General features: G+C 48.6%; 1 protein-coding gene across 3 annotated transcripts in view; it reads right to left on the reverse strand.

Annotated features, from left to right (window-relative positions):
• SOCS7 (suppressor of cytokine signaling 7) overlaps positions 2460-19777 on the reverse strand; it is a 36313-nt gene continuing 18995 nt past the window's right edge. For 2 of the 3 annotated variants that reach the window (XM_005654015.3, XM_005654014.3), the window contains 4 exons: positions 19490-19618; positions 12728-12863; positions 12143-12296; positions 2460-8155 (listed from right to left, as the gene is read on the reverse strand). In XM_005654015.3, coding sequence (XP_005654072.2) covers positions 12173-12296; positions 12728-12863; positions 19490-19618 — 389 coding nt within the window. In that variant the 3' untranslated portion in view covers positions 2460-8155; positions 12143-12172. The remainder of the gene's footprint in view (positions 8156-12142; positions 12297-12727; positions 12864-19489; positions 19619-19777) is intronic. The other variant, NM_001201486.1, reaches the window with a different exon arrangement.

Genomic DNA, 19777 nt, shown 5'->3' on the forward strand with positions numbered 1-19777 from the left:
CAAGCTCTCACATAAGATAGATGCTGCCAGACTCTCTTGCTCCCTTCCAGATCTTCCAAACTCCCCGCCCCAAGCTCAACTGTTACCTTCTCACACGTATTTTTCTCTCCCAGGATAGCCTCTCCTATTCTCCCACCTGTCCCATCATCACTCATGATTTGTAGAATCAAGGCCCAGAAACAAAGCCAAGTCTTTCAGAAGTAGAAAGGGGATAAGGCAGGGATGAGATGAGAAGCCCAGGATGTGAAGAAGAGTGACTGAGCTGAGCTCTACTTTTTTTTTTTTTTTTATGGCTGTACCCAGATTTCCTACGTTAGGTGTCACATTGGAGCTGCAGTTGAGGGGTACACCACAGCCATGGCAACACTGGATTAGAGCTGCATCTGTGACCTACACCACAGCTTTGGGATCCTTAACTCACTAGACTAGCAAGGCCAGGGTCCTTAACCTGCTGAGCCACAATGGGAACTCCTGAGTTCTTTATTTTTGTCTTTTCAGGGCCACACCTGTGGCATATGGAAGTTTCCAGGCTAGGGGTCAAATCGGAGGGTGGGAGGTTTTACCTTGGGCTGTTTCCAAAAGAATGCCTTTTCTTCTACAGGCTTTATGAGCCAAGCCAGAGGGGAATAATATCTATCATTCTAAGCAAATCCAACACATTTTCACTTTTTTTTTTGTCTTTTCCGGGGCCGCACCTGAGGCATATGGAGGTTCCCAGGCTAGGGGGTCTAATCAGAGCTGTAGCCGCTGGCCTACGCCACAGCTCACAGCAACGCCAGATCCTTAACTCACTGAGCAAGGCCAGGGATCAAACCCTCATGGTTCCTAGTCAGATTCGTTAACCACTGAGCCACGACAGGAACTCCTAACAAATTTTCGCATTAATCTGAATGATTCTGAACTTGAAATGATGAAAATTTAAGTCTCCACTTCTTTTTTTTTTGGCTTTTTAGGGCCGCACCCGAGGCATATGGAGGTTCCTAGGCTAGGGGTCCAATTGGAACTACAGCTGCCGGCCTACACCACAGCCACAGCAACATAGGATCCAAGCCACATCTGTGACCTACACCACCGCTCACGGCAATGCTGGATCCTTAACCCACTGAGCGAGGCCAGGGATCGAAACTGTAACCTCATGGTTCCTAGTCGGATTCGTTTCTGCTGTGCCACGACGGGAATTCCTTAAGTCTCCACTTTCAAGAAATGCACGCTAAGACTCTTGACTGCTGGTGTTAGCCGAGATTCCCTACAACTGACAAAGGACAAAGTGTGTCCAAAGGGCAGCCATTAGAGTGTCTGAATTGCCGATTCTGAGTTAAGCATTTTCCTCTGCAATGTTGTTCACACTTCATTGCTTGGTGCTTTTCTTCCAAAAGGGAAAAGGCCTGCAATCAGGAGTTCATGCCTTCACAGAATAGTTATCAGAATTGATAAGACACTGTTTTATCCTAACACGGACCTGTGACTTCTGAAAGAGCTTCCAAGACGCCCTCCTGGGGCACCTCTAATCATCCTATGAAAATGCAGCTACCAGGAACTGGGGTTTCCTCTGGTCAGCGTGCTTCCCACCCTCAGGATGCAGAGAAACTGCAGAAAATTCTCCAGAATGTGCTGGAGTGGTATACTGGTCCCCTAAGTGGGGCGTTTGGAGAGGGACTGGGTGGGAGAGAGGGGAGATTTGAGTGGCTCCGAGAACACACCATTGTCAATCAGAGACACCTTTCCAGTCCTTTTCTCTCCAAAAGGATGGCTCAAGAAGGAACGGGCTACAAAGGCAAGAGGGACACAGGTTAAACTGATGAAAAAACCTTGACTGCCAGCCCAGGTAAATACTAAGACTACTGTGGTAAAAGAGGAACGCTCCCTAAGTGGAGCAAAAAGACCCCCCGAAAGGCCTCTGAAATTCTCCTGCATTTCCTGGGGAAGAGGAAAGCAGCTCTGAGCACTGGCCATCAGCCTCGGGAGTTTTCAGCCTCTCCACCTCCGACAAAGGCAGTTCCCAAGCCACTCTGCTTGGCTGACATTTTGGGGATGCCCTGATTGCCGCGGGTGGGTCACCTGACCCAAAGAGGGTGGCAATGGTGTGAGGAGTCAAGCGACATGGCAGAGGGATTGAAAAACACCAATAGGGGCAGCCAAAAAGAAAAATACCAACCCGGAGCTCCCACTGTGGCTCAGTGGTTAAAGAACCTGACTAGTATCCATGAGGACGCAGGTTCGCTCCCTGGCCTGGCTCAGTGGGTTGAGGATCCAGCGTTGCCGTGAGCTGTGGTGTAGGTCGCAGATGTGGCTTGGATCCTGTGTTGCTGTGGCTGTGGTGTAGACCGGCAGCTGTAGCTCCAATTGGACCCCCTAGCCTGGGAGCCTCCATATGCTGTGGGTGCGGCCTTAAAATGACAAAAAAGACCACAAAAATTAAAAAAAAAAAAAAAAAAAAAACCAACCCAAATAACATGAAATAATTTCTAAACATTTTTATTTCAAATCTCTTTTCACCCCTTCCGCAAAAAGACATGGGTCAGTACAGCAATCATAAAAAGGAGATACAAACACAAGAGTCAAATGTCTCCCGCACTGACACTTACAAAAACCAGGAATTGTACATGGGGTTTCCAAACAGGACCTGCAGCAGCTACTAATGTCCCTTTACAAGAGTCATAACATGCCTATTCATACAGTATATACAGACACCCCATTCTGGAACTAATCTACAGGGACATCCCAACACCCCCCCATCTATCCCCAGAAAAATACCAAAACACACCCAAAGTGCATCTGTTTTGTTTATATCAAAACATCTTTCCCTTTCCCCCTCCCACCCTCGGACCCTCCCACCCCGTTTAAGATTGGCCTGCAAGTCTATTTTAACCATTTAGTAATTTTTTTTATAGTTTATGAAAATAAATTATACAGCAACTATTTTAATAAATTAAGCACAAAAAGGTAGAGGAAAGGAGAAAAACTAAATGGGAAGACAAAAGCCAGGCCACGCTTTGGCTTGGAGGAGGGGAGGGTGGCTGAAGAGGACGGAAGTGGTTGCAGGGGGGTGTGGCTCCCCTTCTGGTGAAGAATTGGCAACACCCCAGCCCAGAATGACACCCCTTCATTGAGTTTCTTAAAAACAACCAAAAAATGTACAGCAGTGGCTGTGGCACGGGCAGCACCAGTTTGGGCATTCCAACGACCGGCCTGCCCACAGAGCAGTGCCTGGATTATGCTGTCCCTTGGGAAAGGTTCTGGGCCTAACAGTGAGGGGCAGGTCCCTGTTCAAAGGAGCACCAGGGATGGAGTAGTCAGACCAGCCCTCCTGCTCCACCTGAGCTGAGTAGGGGGTTTAGGACGCAGCTCGGGGCGGGGCTGTGTGGGTGGTGATATCCTGGGTTCTGATCAAGAGTGTCCTAAGCTCGTCTCACACTCCATCTCCAGGAGCAGCTTCAATCGCAGTCCAGCTGCGAGCAGACATGCGGGTCTTCCACCGAGACTGGCTGCTGCCCTGGGTGCCTCTCGGCATCCTGGCAGAGAGGGGCTGGGAGCAGTTCCAGGTTCCTCTAAAGGAGGTGAAATGCACGTAAAGGCATGTCACAGACTCAGCATGCAGGACTGGCTTCCCGCGAGGTGGACGGCAGTGGGATGGGAGAAGGGGCAGAGAGGACCAGATGGGAAGCAGGAAGAAACTGGGTGGCACCTGCCAGGAAGGTGAAGAAGCACGAAAAGGACAAAGACAATATGGAATCTGCTGTAAAGAAAGGTCCTTCCCTGGCAGATTAGAGAATCAATAATTTAAATACAACTCATTACTCTTTACCTAACTGCAGCTTCTGAGTCCCCAGTGCCTCTGTCTCTATGGTCCAACCCCCACCTCACTCCTCCCGGGGCTTCGCTCTCTATCTTCTCAAGGCCTCCTGTCGTTTTGTGCTGAGCATGAAGACTCCAACGTCAAAACAGGATGGATCATGGGGACGGGCAGACTTGACTTTGCCTTCTTGAGCCTTGTGGCCCGATAATCCTATAAGCTATTGTGGGGGAGGGGGGTCATGCTTTTCTTTTTTTCTTTTTTTCTTTTTTAATAAAAAAAGTTTTACTCCCCAGGAGCAAATAAATCATTTTGAACTACTGATAAAACACTGCTGCAGTGAAAAGAAAGATGGCTACATGTATGCAATAGCACAAATTCAGTGTAAGAACAGCTGTGTTGACAATTAGAGATAAAAATCATTTATCCATTTCCCCCTTTCCCACAAACCAAACCAAGAGGATTCCCATAGGGAAAATGTCTAACTCAAAAGTTCCTCCCTTAGGGACAGGGGGCACGTCATTCTCTTTAAAAGTAGACGACAAACGGCAGGTGTCCCCCCAGCGGAGATGCTCTCAACACCCCAACGTGGCAAGACTTCTGCCAATGAAGATTCAGACACACATGGACACACACACACACACATACACACACTCACTTCAGACCACCTCCCAGCCATGGAGCTATACGGCCCAGCGCCCAGGCCCCACTTCAGGGCTCAAAGCCAAGGGAGAGGCAGCAGGGCGGGGGAGGATCTAACCTAGGACACAGGTTCCTCCCATCCCATCCCCGTTTCTGCTGGGCCCAGAGCTCCAAGCAGGCCGTGCTCTTTAGGGGTCCGGGGTGAGGACTGAAGAGGCTGGCGCCCAGGGCTCCGGGCTCTGCTCTAGTCTCTCACATCTGGATCTGGGACACTAACGCCCCCCCCCACCCCCGCAACTCTTCCTGGATGTGCGCTGTAGGGGGGTGGCCACCATCTCTGCTCACTCCCCAGCTTAACAGGGGCCTGCAGGATCCGCCGCGGTGACATGGAGGGAGGAGGAGGAGGAGACACCTTGGGGGCCAGCTCCCCCTCAGGAGGCCGCGTGCCACCCAGGGCTGGCCTTCCAGGGTATAACACTGTATCTAGTAGGCACAAGTAGGCGACCAGGCCTAGGTCCATCACCAACTGTCCCAAACTCCCAGCTGTCACCCATTGATCTAGTCTCCGCCCCAAAGCCTCCACCCTCCCCTTCCTGTACTGCCACAGCACTCAAATTTCAAGTAATACAGCACACTGCAGCAGGAGCTGTCACTAGCTGACAGTGGTGCCCACCTGCCCTGAGGAAGGTGACAGGAGATTGGTCACAAACAAGCGAGGTTACACAGGCAGGCCCTGAGAGTACTGGCGTCACCTATCCACAACTTAGAAACCGGTGACCAGTCCCTAGAAGGGAGAACCTCTTCCAGCTTGTGACTTGAAAATACAACAACCAAGGAGGATGGAGCCTGCATTTCCATTAGCGCTAACCCAGACCTGGCAGGGGGCGGGGGCACAGCCTGGAGAGATGAAGGGGAAGTGCCGGCTCGGCCAGCTGCTCCTGCTCCCTGTCCCTGTCCCCTCTGAGGGCCGGCACCTCCGCCAACCGCCCCTCCTCCTCCCCTCCTGACGGAGTCTGTCTGGTAGCCCACTCTCCTGGGGAAGGACCAGGCTGCAGCCTGGGCTGACTAACGCTCAGACAGATCATGGACACAGGTAACCACCACCCTCCCCGGAAGGAGAAAGAAGGATGGAGGTGAGGTTGGGTCACGCTTCCTCAGCTGGTTTGGTTTTATACCTGAGAGTATGGGTTCTCCAGTGGAAAGCCCTGCTACCACAAGGGGTCCCGGGGCTCTGCCTCCCTCACCCAGGCTGTGCTGAGAACAGTCAGGTCCCTGGCCACCGGCAGGAACCTGCCTGGCTTCTGGCTTTGGACTTCACCTCACCATCAGAAACCTTCGGCACTCAGACCAGCCTGAGGACTGGTAAGTTTTGGTCTAGACCACAGCAAGGAAAACAGGATTCTCTGACGCTGTTGCTCTAACTTGGGGCTGTGCACTGGTCAGCACCCGCCATGCAGATTCCCGCTCCCAGGCTCCTGTTCTCTTGTTTCTCACTGGCCTGCCCTCACCTATGACCCCAAGTCTCACAGCCCCAGAGCTTTCCTGGACCATCTAGAGGTCTACCCTGATCTTAGCCACTCAGAATTTCTTTAAAGACAGCCCTTGATTCTCTCTGCTATGCTGAGTCATCCCCCCATTGTCTCATGTGTGGCAGTCACCTAAAAGCTCCCTTTAGACCAGATATCATGTCTTGTGCCTCTTGTGTTTTCCACAGTATGTAGCCCAGAGCCAGGCAAATGCACACTAAAAAGCAACCAAAAAAAAAAAAAAAAAAATCCCATGAAGCTGCACAACAATCACTCGAGGATCTCAATGGCTGCCAGACAGCAGGCTCTACAGCTGGGGAGCACTTTCTGCAAGATGGCAAGTGGCTTTGCACCTTCAAGAGGCAAGACCCATAAGGTAACCCAATTTCTGAGATTACAATCGTAACTGGTTGGTAATACTACCAGGGCCGCCAGAGAAGAGGCACCACACGACACACCAGAGTGAGCTGGGCTGTGCTTACGCTTCAAAGCTCATTTTTGTGGGCTTCACAGCTGGGTGACAATGCATGTTCCCTCCCTGTTTGGCTAGGAGGAGGAAAAATGGTCATTCCATGCAGCAGGACGCACAGCAAGAGGCCAAGGCTTCTGGATGAGGCAGTCCTATACGCTACCAAGACACAAGGGCCTCACCCCAAACCATTAGGAAACCACAAACCCGACGCTATGAGTTATCTTGCAAGATGAGGCCGATATCAGCATAAGGGACCCAAAAGAGACAGCCTATTAGAATGCTTACTGCCAAAGAGTAATAAAGATTACACAGCTCAATTTTCCCATCTTAATAGCAACCCTCTCCCCAGAGTAACTCTATAGAAAAGCAAACTTGTAATGTTAGATGATTTGACAGTGGCCCAGTTGAGAAAAAAAATTAAAGGCGACTGAAGAGCCCTGGAGTTTTCCTCCCTCCTCCTCCCCGCCCACCTGGAAAACAGGCAATTCTCAAATCGGCATGACAGACTTCCCAATGAAAGGAGGACAAAAGGGACCGAACTTGGGAAAACGTCTGGGTTGCTAGAAAGAACACAGGAAAACAAAGAGGCTCTTCCTGCCTCCTGCTCCAGACACACCTAAGAACACGAGCTGTAATGCCCTCCTCCTCACTGATCTAAGACAGCCCATTAAGGCTGAGACGCCAGGGAGCTTTCTCGAGGAAGAGCGCCACGACAATAGCTTCGTTTCTCACCTTCCTCCGCATTCCCTCTCACTAGCTGACAGACATATGGAGGTAAGTCACGCCGACTCCTAAGTCACGGGGACGGTTTGCCATTAAGAATCTGGAAGCATGCACCATTAACTTCAGCAGCCCGGGACCAGAGCTCTGAACGGCTCCGGTGATGAGAAAAACTACGGCCTCGACAGCAGGCAGAAGCTGTAGGAATGATGTTACCATGACCAGAGGGAAATGTACGGTTATCTCGAGGGAACGGGCTGAGGGTAGAGGGGGAACAGGGCTAACTTGAGGTCACAGAATTTGGGAATTCAGTCAAACCAAACGAACACAGCTTCTATGAGAGGTGATTCTGAAATCAGGTTCCTAAACCTTCAAAGGAAAGGATGCGAGCGAGGAGTCACTACTGCCCCCAGCAGAGGCCACGTGCCAGTTTCTGTCCAGTGCATCACCCACCCTCCTTTCTTTCCTGCTCCTACTGAAGCCACCCGCGCTAAAAGAGAGGCAGAGTCTCAGCCCTCAGAAACCCCTGGCTTGATGTGCACGTCTGCCTCCTTCTCTTCTTCAAGGTCAACCATGAAGACCTGCGTTCTGCCTTCCCCTCCCTTGCCCTCCCCTCCCTTGCTTTGGACCTGCTCACCCTTGGCACCACTTCCAATCCAATGGGCACAAACCCCCGGCTGCCTTTAGGGTGAGTGTTCCGTACCGAGAAATGCAAACATTCAAAACAAAACTTCTGAAAAAAGAAACAGTGTTGAGACGTCTTCCAGTTTATCCAAGGAGCTCGCTCATCCAGTTCCAGGACAGCATGGGGCCGCCGTGACCTGGGGGAGCCCCGCTCAGAGAGGATGGCAGTGTGCTTCTTCCCAGCTCCAGGGCTGCGAGGGGAACTGAAGTCTCTGCGCAGAGGATCCCAACCCTTCCTCTTCCCTCTTGTTTTCCTCACTGCCCTTTTCACGTTAGCTTCATTTGGTTCTTTGAAACTGGAGCTTGGCAACCGAACGCCTAGGTAAAAGGAGAACCAATTAGAGTTGCTCGTGAGAGTGGAACGACAGTGGGGAGAGAGGACAGCCTGGCCACTAGAGGTGACGTGCTGCTCAAGGGGAGCCCGGAGCCTGGCGAGCCGAGTGCTCCCTTCCGCAAACCCTGCAGCTGGCCGGGCATGGAGCACGGCCCTCGTCAGGGCACCCAAACAAGGTCCTAAAGTGACTAAGAAGTATGTCCCACCACACTGCCTCCTTTCTCTCTCCCCCTTCATTTTCCAGCCACTTTCCCCCCACGTCTTCCCCAAGGCCCACCTGCTCCAGGGACTGAAAAAGGAACGAAGGCCCTGGAGTAAGCCCTTGAGCGGCAGGCTAGGAACAGCTGGAGGCCCTGCGGCCGCTGGCGACCGAGAGGGCCAACATGCAACCGCAAAGGCCAGTGCAGCGTCTTCCGTCTGATTTAAGAAGGCACTGCTCCCGCTGTTACTCTGTCCCTTAACTCCAAGCACCCTGGCGTGAAATTCCTCAGGTAACAGTGCACACAGACCAAGCAGCTCACTCAGAGCTCTGAAATTAAAACCAGCCTGGCCAATGAGAAAAAATGGCCAAATTTCACACCTTAAAGGTCTTTCCTTTGGACAGTGCTATTTCCCTTTTCCCAAGGGGTCCTAGAAGCAAGCTAGAGCCTGATGTCACAGGCAAGGATGCCAGGGTCACAGCCAGAAGACACCCTGGCAATTCCATGCAATCCTTGGCCGATCAATACATGACTTGCCCCACACTCGTGACAAATGGCCACCGCAGCCTATGCCCTGATCAGATCACACCCCTTTCCATCTCAGGCCCTTTGCCTAGAATGGCTGCTTCCAGATTCTCTCGTGTTAACTCCCTGATATTCAAAACACAGGGGAAGTGTCACCCCCTCATGTTCAAACTTGGTCGTCTCCCACCACTAACCACTAAACGTCACCCAGTTCTATTTTCCCCTTAATGTGTACAGTCCCTGAAATGAGCCTACTTTATTTACCTGTTGCCGTCTATCTCTCCCTGTGAGAACTGCAGCTCAGTGAGAACAGGGCCTTTGACTATCTTTTTACGGCCGCACCTGCCGTATATGAAGTTTCCAGGCTAGGGGTCAAATCAGAGCTGCAGCTGCCAGCCTACACCACAGCCACAGCCACACGGGATCTGAGCCATATCCTCGACCTACACCACGAGCTTATGGCCACACCAGATCCTCACCCCACTGAGCCAAGCCAGGGATCGAACCTGCATCCTTGTGGATTTTAGTCAGGTTCATAAGCCACTGAGCCATGATGGGAACTCCAGCCTTTGACTATTTTGTTCAGCACTGTCTTCCCAATTCATACTGGCTACTTAATATATAGCTAACTGCTGGATGAATACACAAACCAAGAACCTACCAACTCCTGTGGAAAACATTTGATCTGTTAAAAAGTTTCTTCTAAAGTTGGACTGAGGGAGTTCCCGTCGTGGCGCAGTGGTTAACGAATCCGACTAGGAACCATGAGGCTGCCTGCCCTTGCTCAGTGGGTTAACGATCCAGTGTTGCCGTGAGCTGTGGTGTAGGTCGCAGACTCGGCTTGGATCCTGTGTTGCTGTGGCTCTGGCTACAGCTCCGATTTGACCCCTAGCCTGGGAACCTCCCATATGCCGCGGAGGCGGCCCAAGAAATGGCAAAAAGACAAAAAATAAAGTTGAACTGAGATCTAACTTTATAACTTATATCGGTTGTGGTCCCTATCCTGCCCCCAGGACCACACAGAATAAGTTTAATCACTCTTCCTTAGAAAAATCCGTCAAATACTTCTTTCGGCCATCAAGCCCCTTTCAGTCTAGAATTTCTCTGCTCCGTGAAACTCATTCATCCCCCCCATGATGAAATGTGGAGCCCTCCACCTCCTGAATCCTTCTCTGAAGATGCCTGGGTTCACGTGGGCTCCTCCTAAGGCCCAGCACACAAGCGGTGCTCTAACAGAAGGGCCCCAGTTACTTCTCAACAGTGCAGTTGGGTAGGTGGGCCTCCCTAGCTCCCCCCACCCTCCTTAATGCAAAGTCCCCAAGCAGAGAAGTCCTTCTAGATGTTAGAGCGCTTAGATGTTTTAGGAGACACTTCCAAGGGCAGACAACTCGAAGATACAGACACACCTTATTTAACTTGCTTCGCTTCATTGCACTTTGCAGATATTGCATTTTTACAAACTGAAGGTTTGTGGCAACCCCATGTTGTCAGATGATGGTTAGCATTTTTTAGCAATATATTTTTTTTCGAGGATTTTATTTTTTGGCCCTACTCGTGGCAAAAACTGCACTGGCAATGCCAGATCCTTAGCCTGTGTCTCAAGGGAACTTCTAGCAGTAAAATATTTTTAAATTAAGGTATGTATAGTTTTTTTTAGACATAATGCTACTGCACACTTAATACACTAGAGTATACTGTAGACATAACTTTCATATGCTCTGGGAAACCAAAAAATGTGACTCACTTTATTGTGATATTTGATTTTTTTGCAGTGGTAGGAACCGAACCTCCCAGTATCTCCAATGTATGACTGTAATTGAAGATCTGACAAAGTGACTGTACACCCAGTCCAGGATTCTTTTAAGTTAAAACTCTGCAGCCTGTCAGAATTACCATTTCTTCTTCCATTTTTTTTTTTTTTTAAGGGCCGCACTCTCAGCGTATGGAGGTTTCCAAGCTAGTGGTCCAATCGGAGCTGTATCTGCCGCCTACATCACAGCCATAGCAATGCCAGATCCAAGCCGCATCTGCAAACTATACCACAGCTCACGGCAAAGCCAGATCCTTAACCCACTGAGCGAGGCCAGGGATCAAACCTGCGTCCTCAAGGACACTAGTCAGATTCGTTTCTGCTGAGTCATGGTGGGAACTCCGGAATGACCATTCCTTGATCTCTCTTCTTCATTCCTTCTTGCTCTTGCTAATCCTCATTAGCCTGGTTCACATGCTTTCCTCCAACAGCATAGGATCGGGGACCTCCAGAGCCAAGAGGAGACACACAGCTGGGTCCACCTTAGCCATGGCTCAGGAAAACCCACGAGGCACAGACACCAGTTGTCACTCTCTCCCATTATGAAGAGAGCTGAGAGGGTAGGTTTTCCTCTTAATTTGGTATGGGGATGAGACTGGGGAACAGAGAAGGAGTATTCAGTGCTGAAAAAGGACACTCCACCCCGGGAGGAAAGATGGGGGTGGGGTGGTCTCTGCACCCCAGCGCAGCACTAGAGCGGGAGCTCTTGCGCAGAGCTCACACTATCAAAATCACCGCTCGCTGGCAATTTTGTTCTCCACTCACTTCTACCTTTCAACGTTCACATTAATGCAATTTAGGAGGACTAATTAGAATTTATCTTGGAACCAGTACTCCACGATATTTTATGGGAAAATAAATGAGTAGAACTCAGCATAGGAATGGGAGAATAGCCTCTTAGATAAATGAATTCTGCAGTTAATTCATCTATTCTTTTCAACAATTTACTTTTCAGTGGCCCAGATGGAATTCTAAACAGAAGAGCGAGCTCTCTTTCCTCATCCCCATATTCCGAGCTGTGGGACAGAGTGGGCGCTCACTGAAGCGTGTGGCTACTGCAAATAAGGGCGTTTAGTGTTCCCTCTGATGACGTTTTCTCCCCCTTTGGTTTCCTACTTTCTTTGTCATTTGTGCAATAGCAGGGCGATCAGCAAAAGGAGGAGAAAAGGCTGCACACCTGGCTGCACTTGTGCATTTTCCTCTTCATATATATTCAGTGATTAGCTTGCACGCTGCTTGGCAAATAACTCTTTAAGCCGCTATGTGTCTACCTGCCCTTCTCCCAAGTAGGGTAGGTGCCCCCTTGGGACTCCATGATCAGGTGCCTGGATCGGGGTATATACCACGTGGGGTGGGAGGGAGGGGACCAGGCCCAGCGCATGATGACGACTGCCCAGGAAGAGACCAGGCTAGACAGTGAGGGGGAGCGCGCATACCCTCGGTGCTGACCGGCAGGGGGCCCCTCGCTACGTGGAGGGTTCTAACACCTCTTGCTTCTGTTTGGAAATGAGCTGCGCTTCCTTTAGAGACAGGTATACCTCTTCCTGAGGATCATAGTAGTAGAACTTTCGGATATAAGAGATCAGAGGCCTTTGAAAAACACAAGAGAGATACACACAAAATGTTACTTATGTAGATTAGGAAAAAAAAAAAAAAAAAAAAAAAGACTACTTCTGTTCAACCAACCCTTTCTTTCCAATCCCTATATGGTTGAGACGACACCAAAGACTGCCCTGACAAAATTCCCGTTTCTCACTTGTCATAGTTCTGTCTCCCTCCCTCTTACCACCTTCACTCTACTCTTCACGGAGTCTACAGAAGGGGAGCTGACACACACATATACACCTTCCTCCTTCCTGGCTGTGATGTGACATTTCTAAGTTAGATGCTAAGACACAGGAGAAGTGAAAAGGATGATGCCTGGGAGTTGCCAGGCTCTGCCTGTGCACTCAGCTTGCAGGCCTCAATAACACTGTACCTAACCCTCCACTCCTGCCCCAAGCCCCAAAAACCCGTAGTACTTAGGCAGTGGGAGATCCGGGATGTGGTCTATCCGGACGAGCTGTCGGATTCGGAATCGGCAGAGGTGCTGGAGGGATTTGACATTGCTGAATCGGGACACTGGATAGAGCAGCTGGACTGGAGTTGGTGGCAGTCCTTCAAGAATGAAAACCCAGAGAAAGAGTCAGATAAAACAATGCAGCTAACTACAATTTCCCTTACCAAGAGAATCCAGAGAAGGGCAATGGGGCTTCTTCAAGTTCATGTACGTATTGTGTGCAAAAGCTCCCTTCCACAACGGACTGCTGATTTCCATTTGCGGAAGCACCACTACCGTATCTCGTGTCTCGTACTCAAGGGAACCTGTCCTCTCCTGCCAAGGGCCTGCCCGGCATCACTCTTCACAGCAAAGACTCTTGCTCTTCAGAACAGCTCAATGAGAAATGCCCAGCCAGAGACCCTGCTTGGAGCCAAGTGGCCCATCCCAGGCCCGAGGCACTCAGTGAAGGGCAAGCATCAAAAGCAACCCTGTTGGGAATGGGAGGTACCTGCTTAGAGTGCCTAGAGTGTCCTGAAGGAGAGGACTCAGAAAGGCTGTTCACAGGGTCCCCTCAAACTCCAGCTGAGAGGCTGGTAAGCAGCAGGTTACCGCTGGGATGATCGAGGTTTATAAGCCTAGCACTCCTGCCATTTACTTCCAGGTGGGAGAGTCAGGTTTAGCTTCCTCTTCCTTCTTGCCAACCCTCCAGCCCTCACCAATACCCTTCTTTGCTTTGAAATTGTGGGATGGGACAGAAAAAAGGAGAACGATGCTTTTAAAAGAAAAGCAACTACCATAGCTTGGGTGAGCTGGAATTAGTGTTACTCTGCACAAGTGCCGGCTGACTGATGCCAGCCAGGCCCAAGGGGAGCCCCCACGCATCACCAGCAGGCTCTGTGCTGGGAAATTTCACCCCCCCCCCATCGAGGTCAACACCACAGAATGGAGACACCCAGAACGGCAGAGACACAGAAACAGGTCCAAGGGAACAAAGAACATCCTGGTTTCAATAAACAAAGGGGCCATGGAAGGTAAATGAGGAAACTGTTCTCAGAGAGAATCTGAGATGCAAAACATTTGAAAGAATTCTTTTCTCAACCATTGTCCTATCCAAAGAAATCTGTAGACACAACTTGTTAGAAAATAAAATACTATTTTCGGTATTTAATTTCAAATAGTTTTTAAGTTTTGTATGAAGGCATGAGAAGAAAAAATTAAAGCTTACAGATTGCCTCCCAGAGCCTTTTCATGGTTGTTAACTGACTTTCTAAAAACAGTTGAAATACATACTACATTAAACAAGTAAGCTTATCCTAAAATCATTTAACTCATTTAGTCTTCAAAACTGTTCTCTGAGGAATTCCCGTCGTGGTGCAGTGGTTAATGAATCCGACTAGGAACCATGAGGTTGCGGGTTCGGTCCCTGCCCTTGCTCAGTGGGTTAACGATCCGGCGTTGCCATGAGCTGTGGTGTAGGTCGCAGACGCGGCTTGGATCCTGCGTTGCTGTGGCTCTAGCATAGGCCAGTGGCCACAGTTCCAATTGGACCCCCATCCTGGGAACCTCCATATGCCGCGTGAGCGGCCCAAAGAAATAGCAAAAAGACAAAAAGACAAAAAAAAAAAAAAAAAAAACTGTTCTCTGAGACACATGCCACTATAATCCCCATTTCACATATGAAGAAACTGAGGGCTACTGACTGGGCTTAGGGAATCTGCTCACGGCACAGAACCAGCAAGGCTGGCCTGCCCTGAACACCTGCTCTGTCTGAGGAAGAGTTCAGCCCAGGGAACCGCAAAGGAGGGGTGTCTCCAGGAGTCTCCCCAGAGCACCTGCCCCTGTGACTGACAGGGGGCTGTCCAGACAGTCACAGCACCGTGATGAAGGACCAGGCTCTCTTTGTGCTTGACTTCTCACCCCAAACCTTCAAGCCCAAGGCTTAGAGTTTGAAGCAGTGTAGCCCTCCTTCACGCACACAAACCACTGGTTGGCACTCTCCTCACACACCATTAAAAACAAACAAAAAAGGGAGTTCCCGTCGTAGCTCAGTGGTTAACGAATCCGACTAGGAACCCATCCGACTAGGAACCGTGAGGTTACGGGTTTGATCCTTGGCCTTGCTCAGTCGGTTAAGGATCTGACATTGCCCGTGAGCTGTGGTGTCGGTCAAAGACATGGCTCGGATCTGGCATGGCTGTGGCTGTGGCTGTGGTGTAGGCTGGCGGCTACAGCTCCGTTTAGACCCCTAGCCTGGGAACCTCCATATGCTGTAGAAGTGGCCCTAAAAAAAGACCAAAAAAATAAAAAATAATAATAATAATTCAGGAGTTCCCTGGTGGCTCAGTGAGTCAAGGATCCAGTGTTGTTACCACTGTGACTCACGTCACTACTGTGGCATGGGTTCCAGGATATGGAAGTGCTCAGACCAGGGATTGAATTCAAGCCACAGCTGTAGCTCTTTTAACCCACTGCACAGGGCTAGGGATCGAACCCTCAGCTCCACAGTGACCCAAACTGCAGCAGTTGGATTCTTATCCCACTGCACCACAGGGGGAACTCCTTCTTCCTTGAGTATGCTGAAACTCAAGTGTTTTTAAAATGATTTGGGGTTCAAATGCCTATTTGAATTTTACCCTTTCTCTCGTGTTTTAAAAATAGTGTCACAGTAAACTATAAAGTTTTTGGGTGTTGGTTGTAATATTGCTAAACTCAACACAATGTTTCAGAGATAAAAGTAATTTATGTATCTAATTATTTATTCCCAAAGACAGTACTACGGGCCTTGTGTTTAAAGAGGTCAGGATAATAAGCAGCATACAATGATCTGATTGTTTGCCTACTTGAATTTTAATGGCTATATATACTTGCCTATTTAACTGTGTTACTTTTAGCCTTAGGTTCACAAATAGCAATCTGACACCTGCTAATTCTCTGATATTCCCTGCCATCATTCTGACCACCTACTGTTTGCCCCCAAACACAGCAAACAATCGGAGCTCTCATACCCAGAATGTGTTAACAGGTCAGAAATGGAAATAAACCCAACCTAAGACACCAGTGCAACTGAATGGGAAGGAGGAGGTGGAAGAGTGATCATCAGGAACTTTCCTCTGGGCTTCATGCCAGGGTCCTGGGTACAAATCCAGTTTCTAGCCACTTCGCTAATGTCTCGTTCCCAAAAAAGGACCAGGTCAGGTGTGACAAATCTCTTCCAGGTCTGAACACCCTAAACCCAGGTCTTTCTCTCATACCAAACGGTTCCTTGAAGAACAGAATTATCCAGCCCCAAGTATTTGTCAAGAGGGCTGATTTAAGAAATTCTAAGATTTAAGGAAGACATATCACTGAACAAGTAATTATGGCCTTAATAATGGTTACAGGAGTTCCCATCACAGCTCAGGGGAAATGAATCTGACTGGGATCCATGAGGACTCAGATTTGATCCCTGGCCTCACTCAGTGAGTAAGAATCCGACGTTGCTGTGGGCTGTGGTGCAGGTCGAAGATGCGGCTCTGATCCTGAATTGCTGTGGCTGTGGTGTAGGCCGGCAGCTACAGCTCCAATTCAACCCCTAGCCTGGGAACCTCCACATGCCGATGGTGTGGTCCTAAAAAGACAAAAATAATAATAACAATGGTTACAAAAGAGTTAGCAACCAATTTCCTTAGAGTTGTCCAATGCAAAGCATGATTAAACAAACAAAAAGTATTTTCTCTTGGTGTACTTCACAGAGGACAGCGATTTTCCCAACTAAGAAGGACACATTCACTTCGAGTTCTGGCTCTCACAGCGTCCAAAGTTTTGTGCTACGCCAATCACATTCTCTTAGAGACTGCTGCTTGGTGTTAGGGGTTTAGTTTACAACTGTGAAATGGACCAGATTGAGATGTAATCAGCAACCTCTGCTTTGCCAGGACCATGCTCCATACCGCCATAGGAAGAGATAAGGGGCAAACCATCATTTTTACCAGTGACTCCTTCCCCAGAGGCTAATTATTCCACTTATTCTAATTAAATCCCTTCTGCTCCGTATCTGCCACCATCCAGAATTTTCCCTTTAGTCTGAGCTTTATAAATTCTATGGCATCCTTTCACATCAGTCTGGATGTGCTGCTAGTGCTTCCAGCTCTCGATTTGAGCCAGAAAAACCCAACTTTGCATCCCGACTCTGCAACGTATTGTACATCGTTTCTTAGTCTGTATTAGAGAAGAAAAAAAGGTGGGGAGGAGACCGATATCCCTTCAAAAGATTTTGTGAGGAGTTCCCGTTGTGGCGCAGTGGTTAACGAATCCGACTAGGAACCATGAGGTTGTGGGTTCGATCCCTGCCCCTTGCTCAATGGGTTAAGGATCCAGCGTTGCCTTGAGCTGTGGTGTAGGTTGCAGACGCGGCTTGGATCCCGCATTGCTGTGGCTCTGGCATAGGTTGGCAGCTACAGCTCCGATTCGACCCCTAGCCTGGGAACCTCCATATGCCATGGGAGCGGCCCAAGAAATGGCAAAAAGACCAAAAAAAAAAAAAAGATTTCGTGAGGGTTAAATGAAATAATACCAGCCCCTTATAGGCATTCAGTTATCATCATCCCAAAGTCTATAAACAAATGGGTTCATTTTAGAATCTACTGAGTCATAATCCCTGGTGTAGGCTGACGGAGCTCCACCTAAATACTAATGACCACCGCTTCCTCACAGGAATCCACCCCCCTCATAAAGTCAGCCTCACGGAATGCCTAGACCTCTGCAATAAGCAAAGGAAGGCAGCGAACAAAACGGGAAAGGAGAACACTGGCCTTGCCTTCTTTGTCCCAGTCCTTCAAAGAGAGGTTGCTTACGGCCTAGGCACAAATACCAATTGAAGCTTTATCTTCTCAACTTGATTACAATTCTATGTGCAAATAGATATCCTACACAAAATCCACTTAATGAGTTCCCTTTGTGGCTCAATGGAAACAAATCCAACCAGGAACCATGAGGTTGCAGGTTCGATCCCTGGCCTTGTTCAGTGGGTTAAGGATCTGGCATTGCCACGAGCTGTGGTATAAGTCGCAGACTCGGCTTGGATCCCGTGTTGCTGTAGCTGTGGTGTATGCCGGCAGGAATGGTTCCGATTCAACCCCTAGTCTGGGAACCTCCATATGCCTGAGTGTGGCCCTAAAAAGCAAAATAAAGAAAAATAAAATCCACTTAAATATGTATATTATATACATTATATATAATATATCTTATCTATAAAATCCAATCTAACTAGCTACCTTTGGGGTTGTTGCAAGCAATTAGAGATATTTCAATAAATAACCTGACAAAGTACCTGGCACATGATAGGCACTCAGTAAATAGTAGCCATCACTGCAAGCTCTAACCCTTAACAATGTTAAGAAATCTTAGTTAAAATTTCTGCAGACAGGGCACATCTGTGGAATGAAATGAGCTATACCTGAGGAGTCCAAGACTCCAGAGGTCTCTCCACACTCTACGAGTAGATACATGCTCCAGGCACCAGACTCCTCTGGGAAGATTTCCCTGGTTCACTCACAGAGTTGATCACCCATCCTGTTCCTGTCAATCACCGCCATGCCTGGCATCAAATTTAACATGCGCTCTTGCCTTTATCTTCCTACCTGTGCCCTTTTTGAAGCTAAGAGCTCTCCAAGGGTAGAGATGTGGCTTAATTTTAATGCTGAGTTTAAAAAGTAAATATTTGTTTGTTAAATGCCCCCCAAAGTAAAAAATTTTAAAAATTACTAAACACAGTCAATTCCTATAAGGAAGGATTCTTTTTCCTTTTAACCGAGTCAACTGCATGAGACCCAACTGTGTTGACAGCACTGAGGCAAATACTAAATGAAGTGAGAATTAATACAGTTCACACCCTGTCATGCCTTATTTAAATCACCAAGATTATAAAACACATTCCTGTAACCTGGCCCAATCCTGTTACTGATGTTCTGCCAGAGGCTCTCCTGTAACTTCTTTTCAGAGCAATTTCTTGGCACACAGTCTGTTTAAGAATCTTAATGTGATTCAACGGAAAAGCAGGAAGTTCTCATTTTAAGTTCTGTTCATCTCTCACGAAGTCCTCAGTTGATGAACTTGCTGTTTTACTTTTCCCAACACTATAAAAGTGGATTCCTCCAAACTGTCTCCTCTCCTCTCCCCTCCCTACTTGTGGTTACGTAACCACACCAGCAAGGACGCGAACTGCCCAGTGCTCCCAAATGGAGAGTAGTCTCTGTTTTCAATACTGAGAGAGAGACAAGACATGGCAAAAAAGTATCTACGCTTTGACAGAAAGTTTAGTACAAATGGACCACATCCAGAGCAGGCTTAGGGATCCAGCTTCCTTGACACTCACCATTGCCCTTCTAAGGAAGACTCTTACTTTTTCTGCTCCCCATGGAAATGACCTGCCCTCTGTGTCACATGTAAATGTGAGATGCTGGGATCAGGGACAAAAAGAAACCTCTGAAAGTTAAGTATTCACAAGGGATCTCTTTTCTCATTCACGAACGTGGTCAGAGAAGCAAAGATTCCTTCTCGGTACAAAGCTGAGGGATTGATGTACAAGGGCAGGAGTTAACCCTTGGGCTCGGGGAAGAGTGGTTGTTATGAGAGGCAGGAAAAAAAACCTTTTGAGTGTTTTTGATTTTCTTTTGGGGAGGGCAGGGGTGGGAGTAGGGATGGGAGTGGAGATCCTATGCTGGCTCATACCCCAGGAAGTTAAATAATGTAACGACAGCCTTACCTGGAACCCTGGATCTCAAGAAATAGAGAAACTTCCCATTCTTGGAATGCATGATGGCTCTCTTAATGAACTCCACCACTGACTGACAGCGATCCTCAAACTTGGGATGACACCACAGGCTGAAAGTTCCTGCCACAGAAAGATAAGGAGAGGTAAAAATGCAAAACTTAATTTAAAAAGCTCTGAGAGACTGGTGTGAACATTCTAACGATTCTCGCTTCTGGGAGGGTAGTTTGTGGTCAAGCTGAGTCAGACAAAGGTCACTGTTCCTGCTTGTTTCACAACTAA

This window comes from Sus scrofa, chromosome 12 (assembly GCF_000003025.6).
Source record: "Sus scrofa isolate TJ Tabasco breed Duroc chromosome 12, Sscrofa11.1, whole genome shotgun sequence".
NCBI lineage: Eukaryota > Metazoa > Chordata > Mammalia > Artiodactyla > Suidae > Sus > Sus scrofa.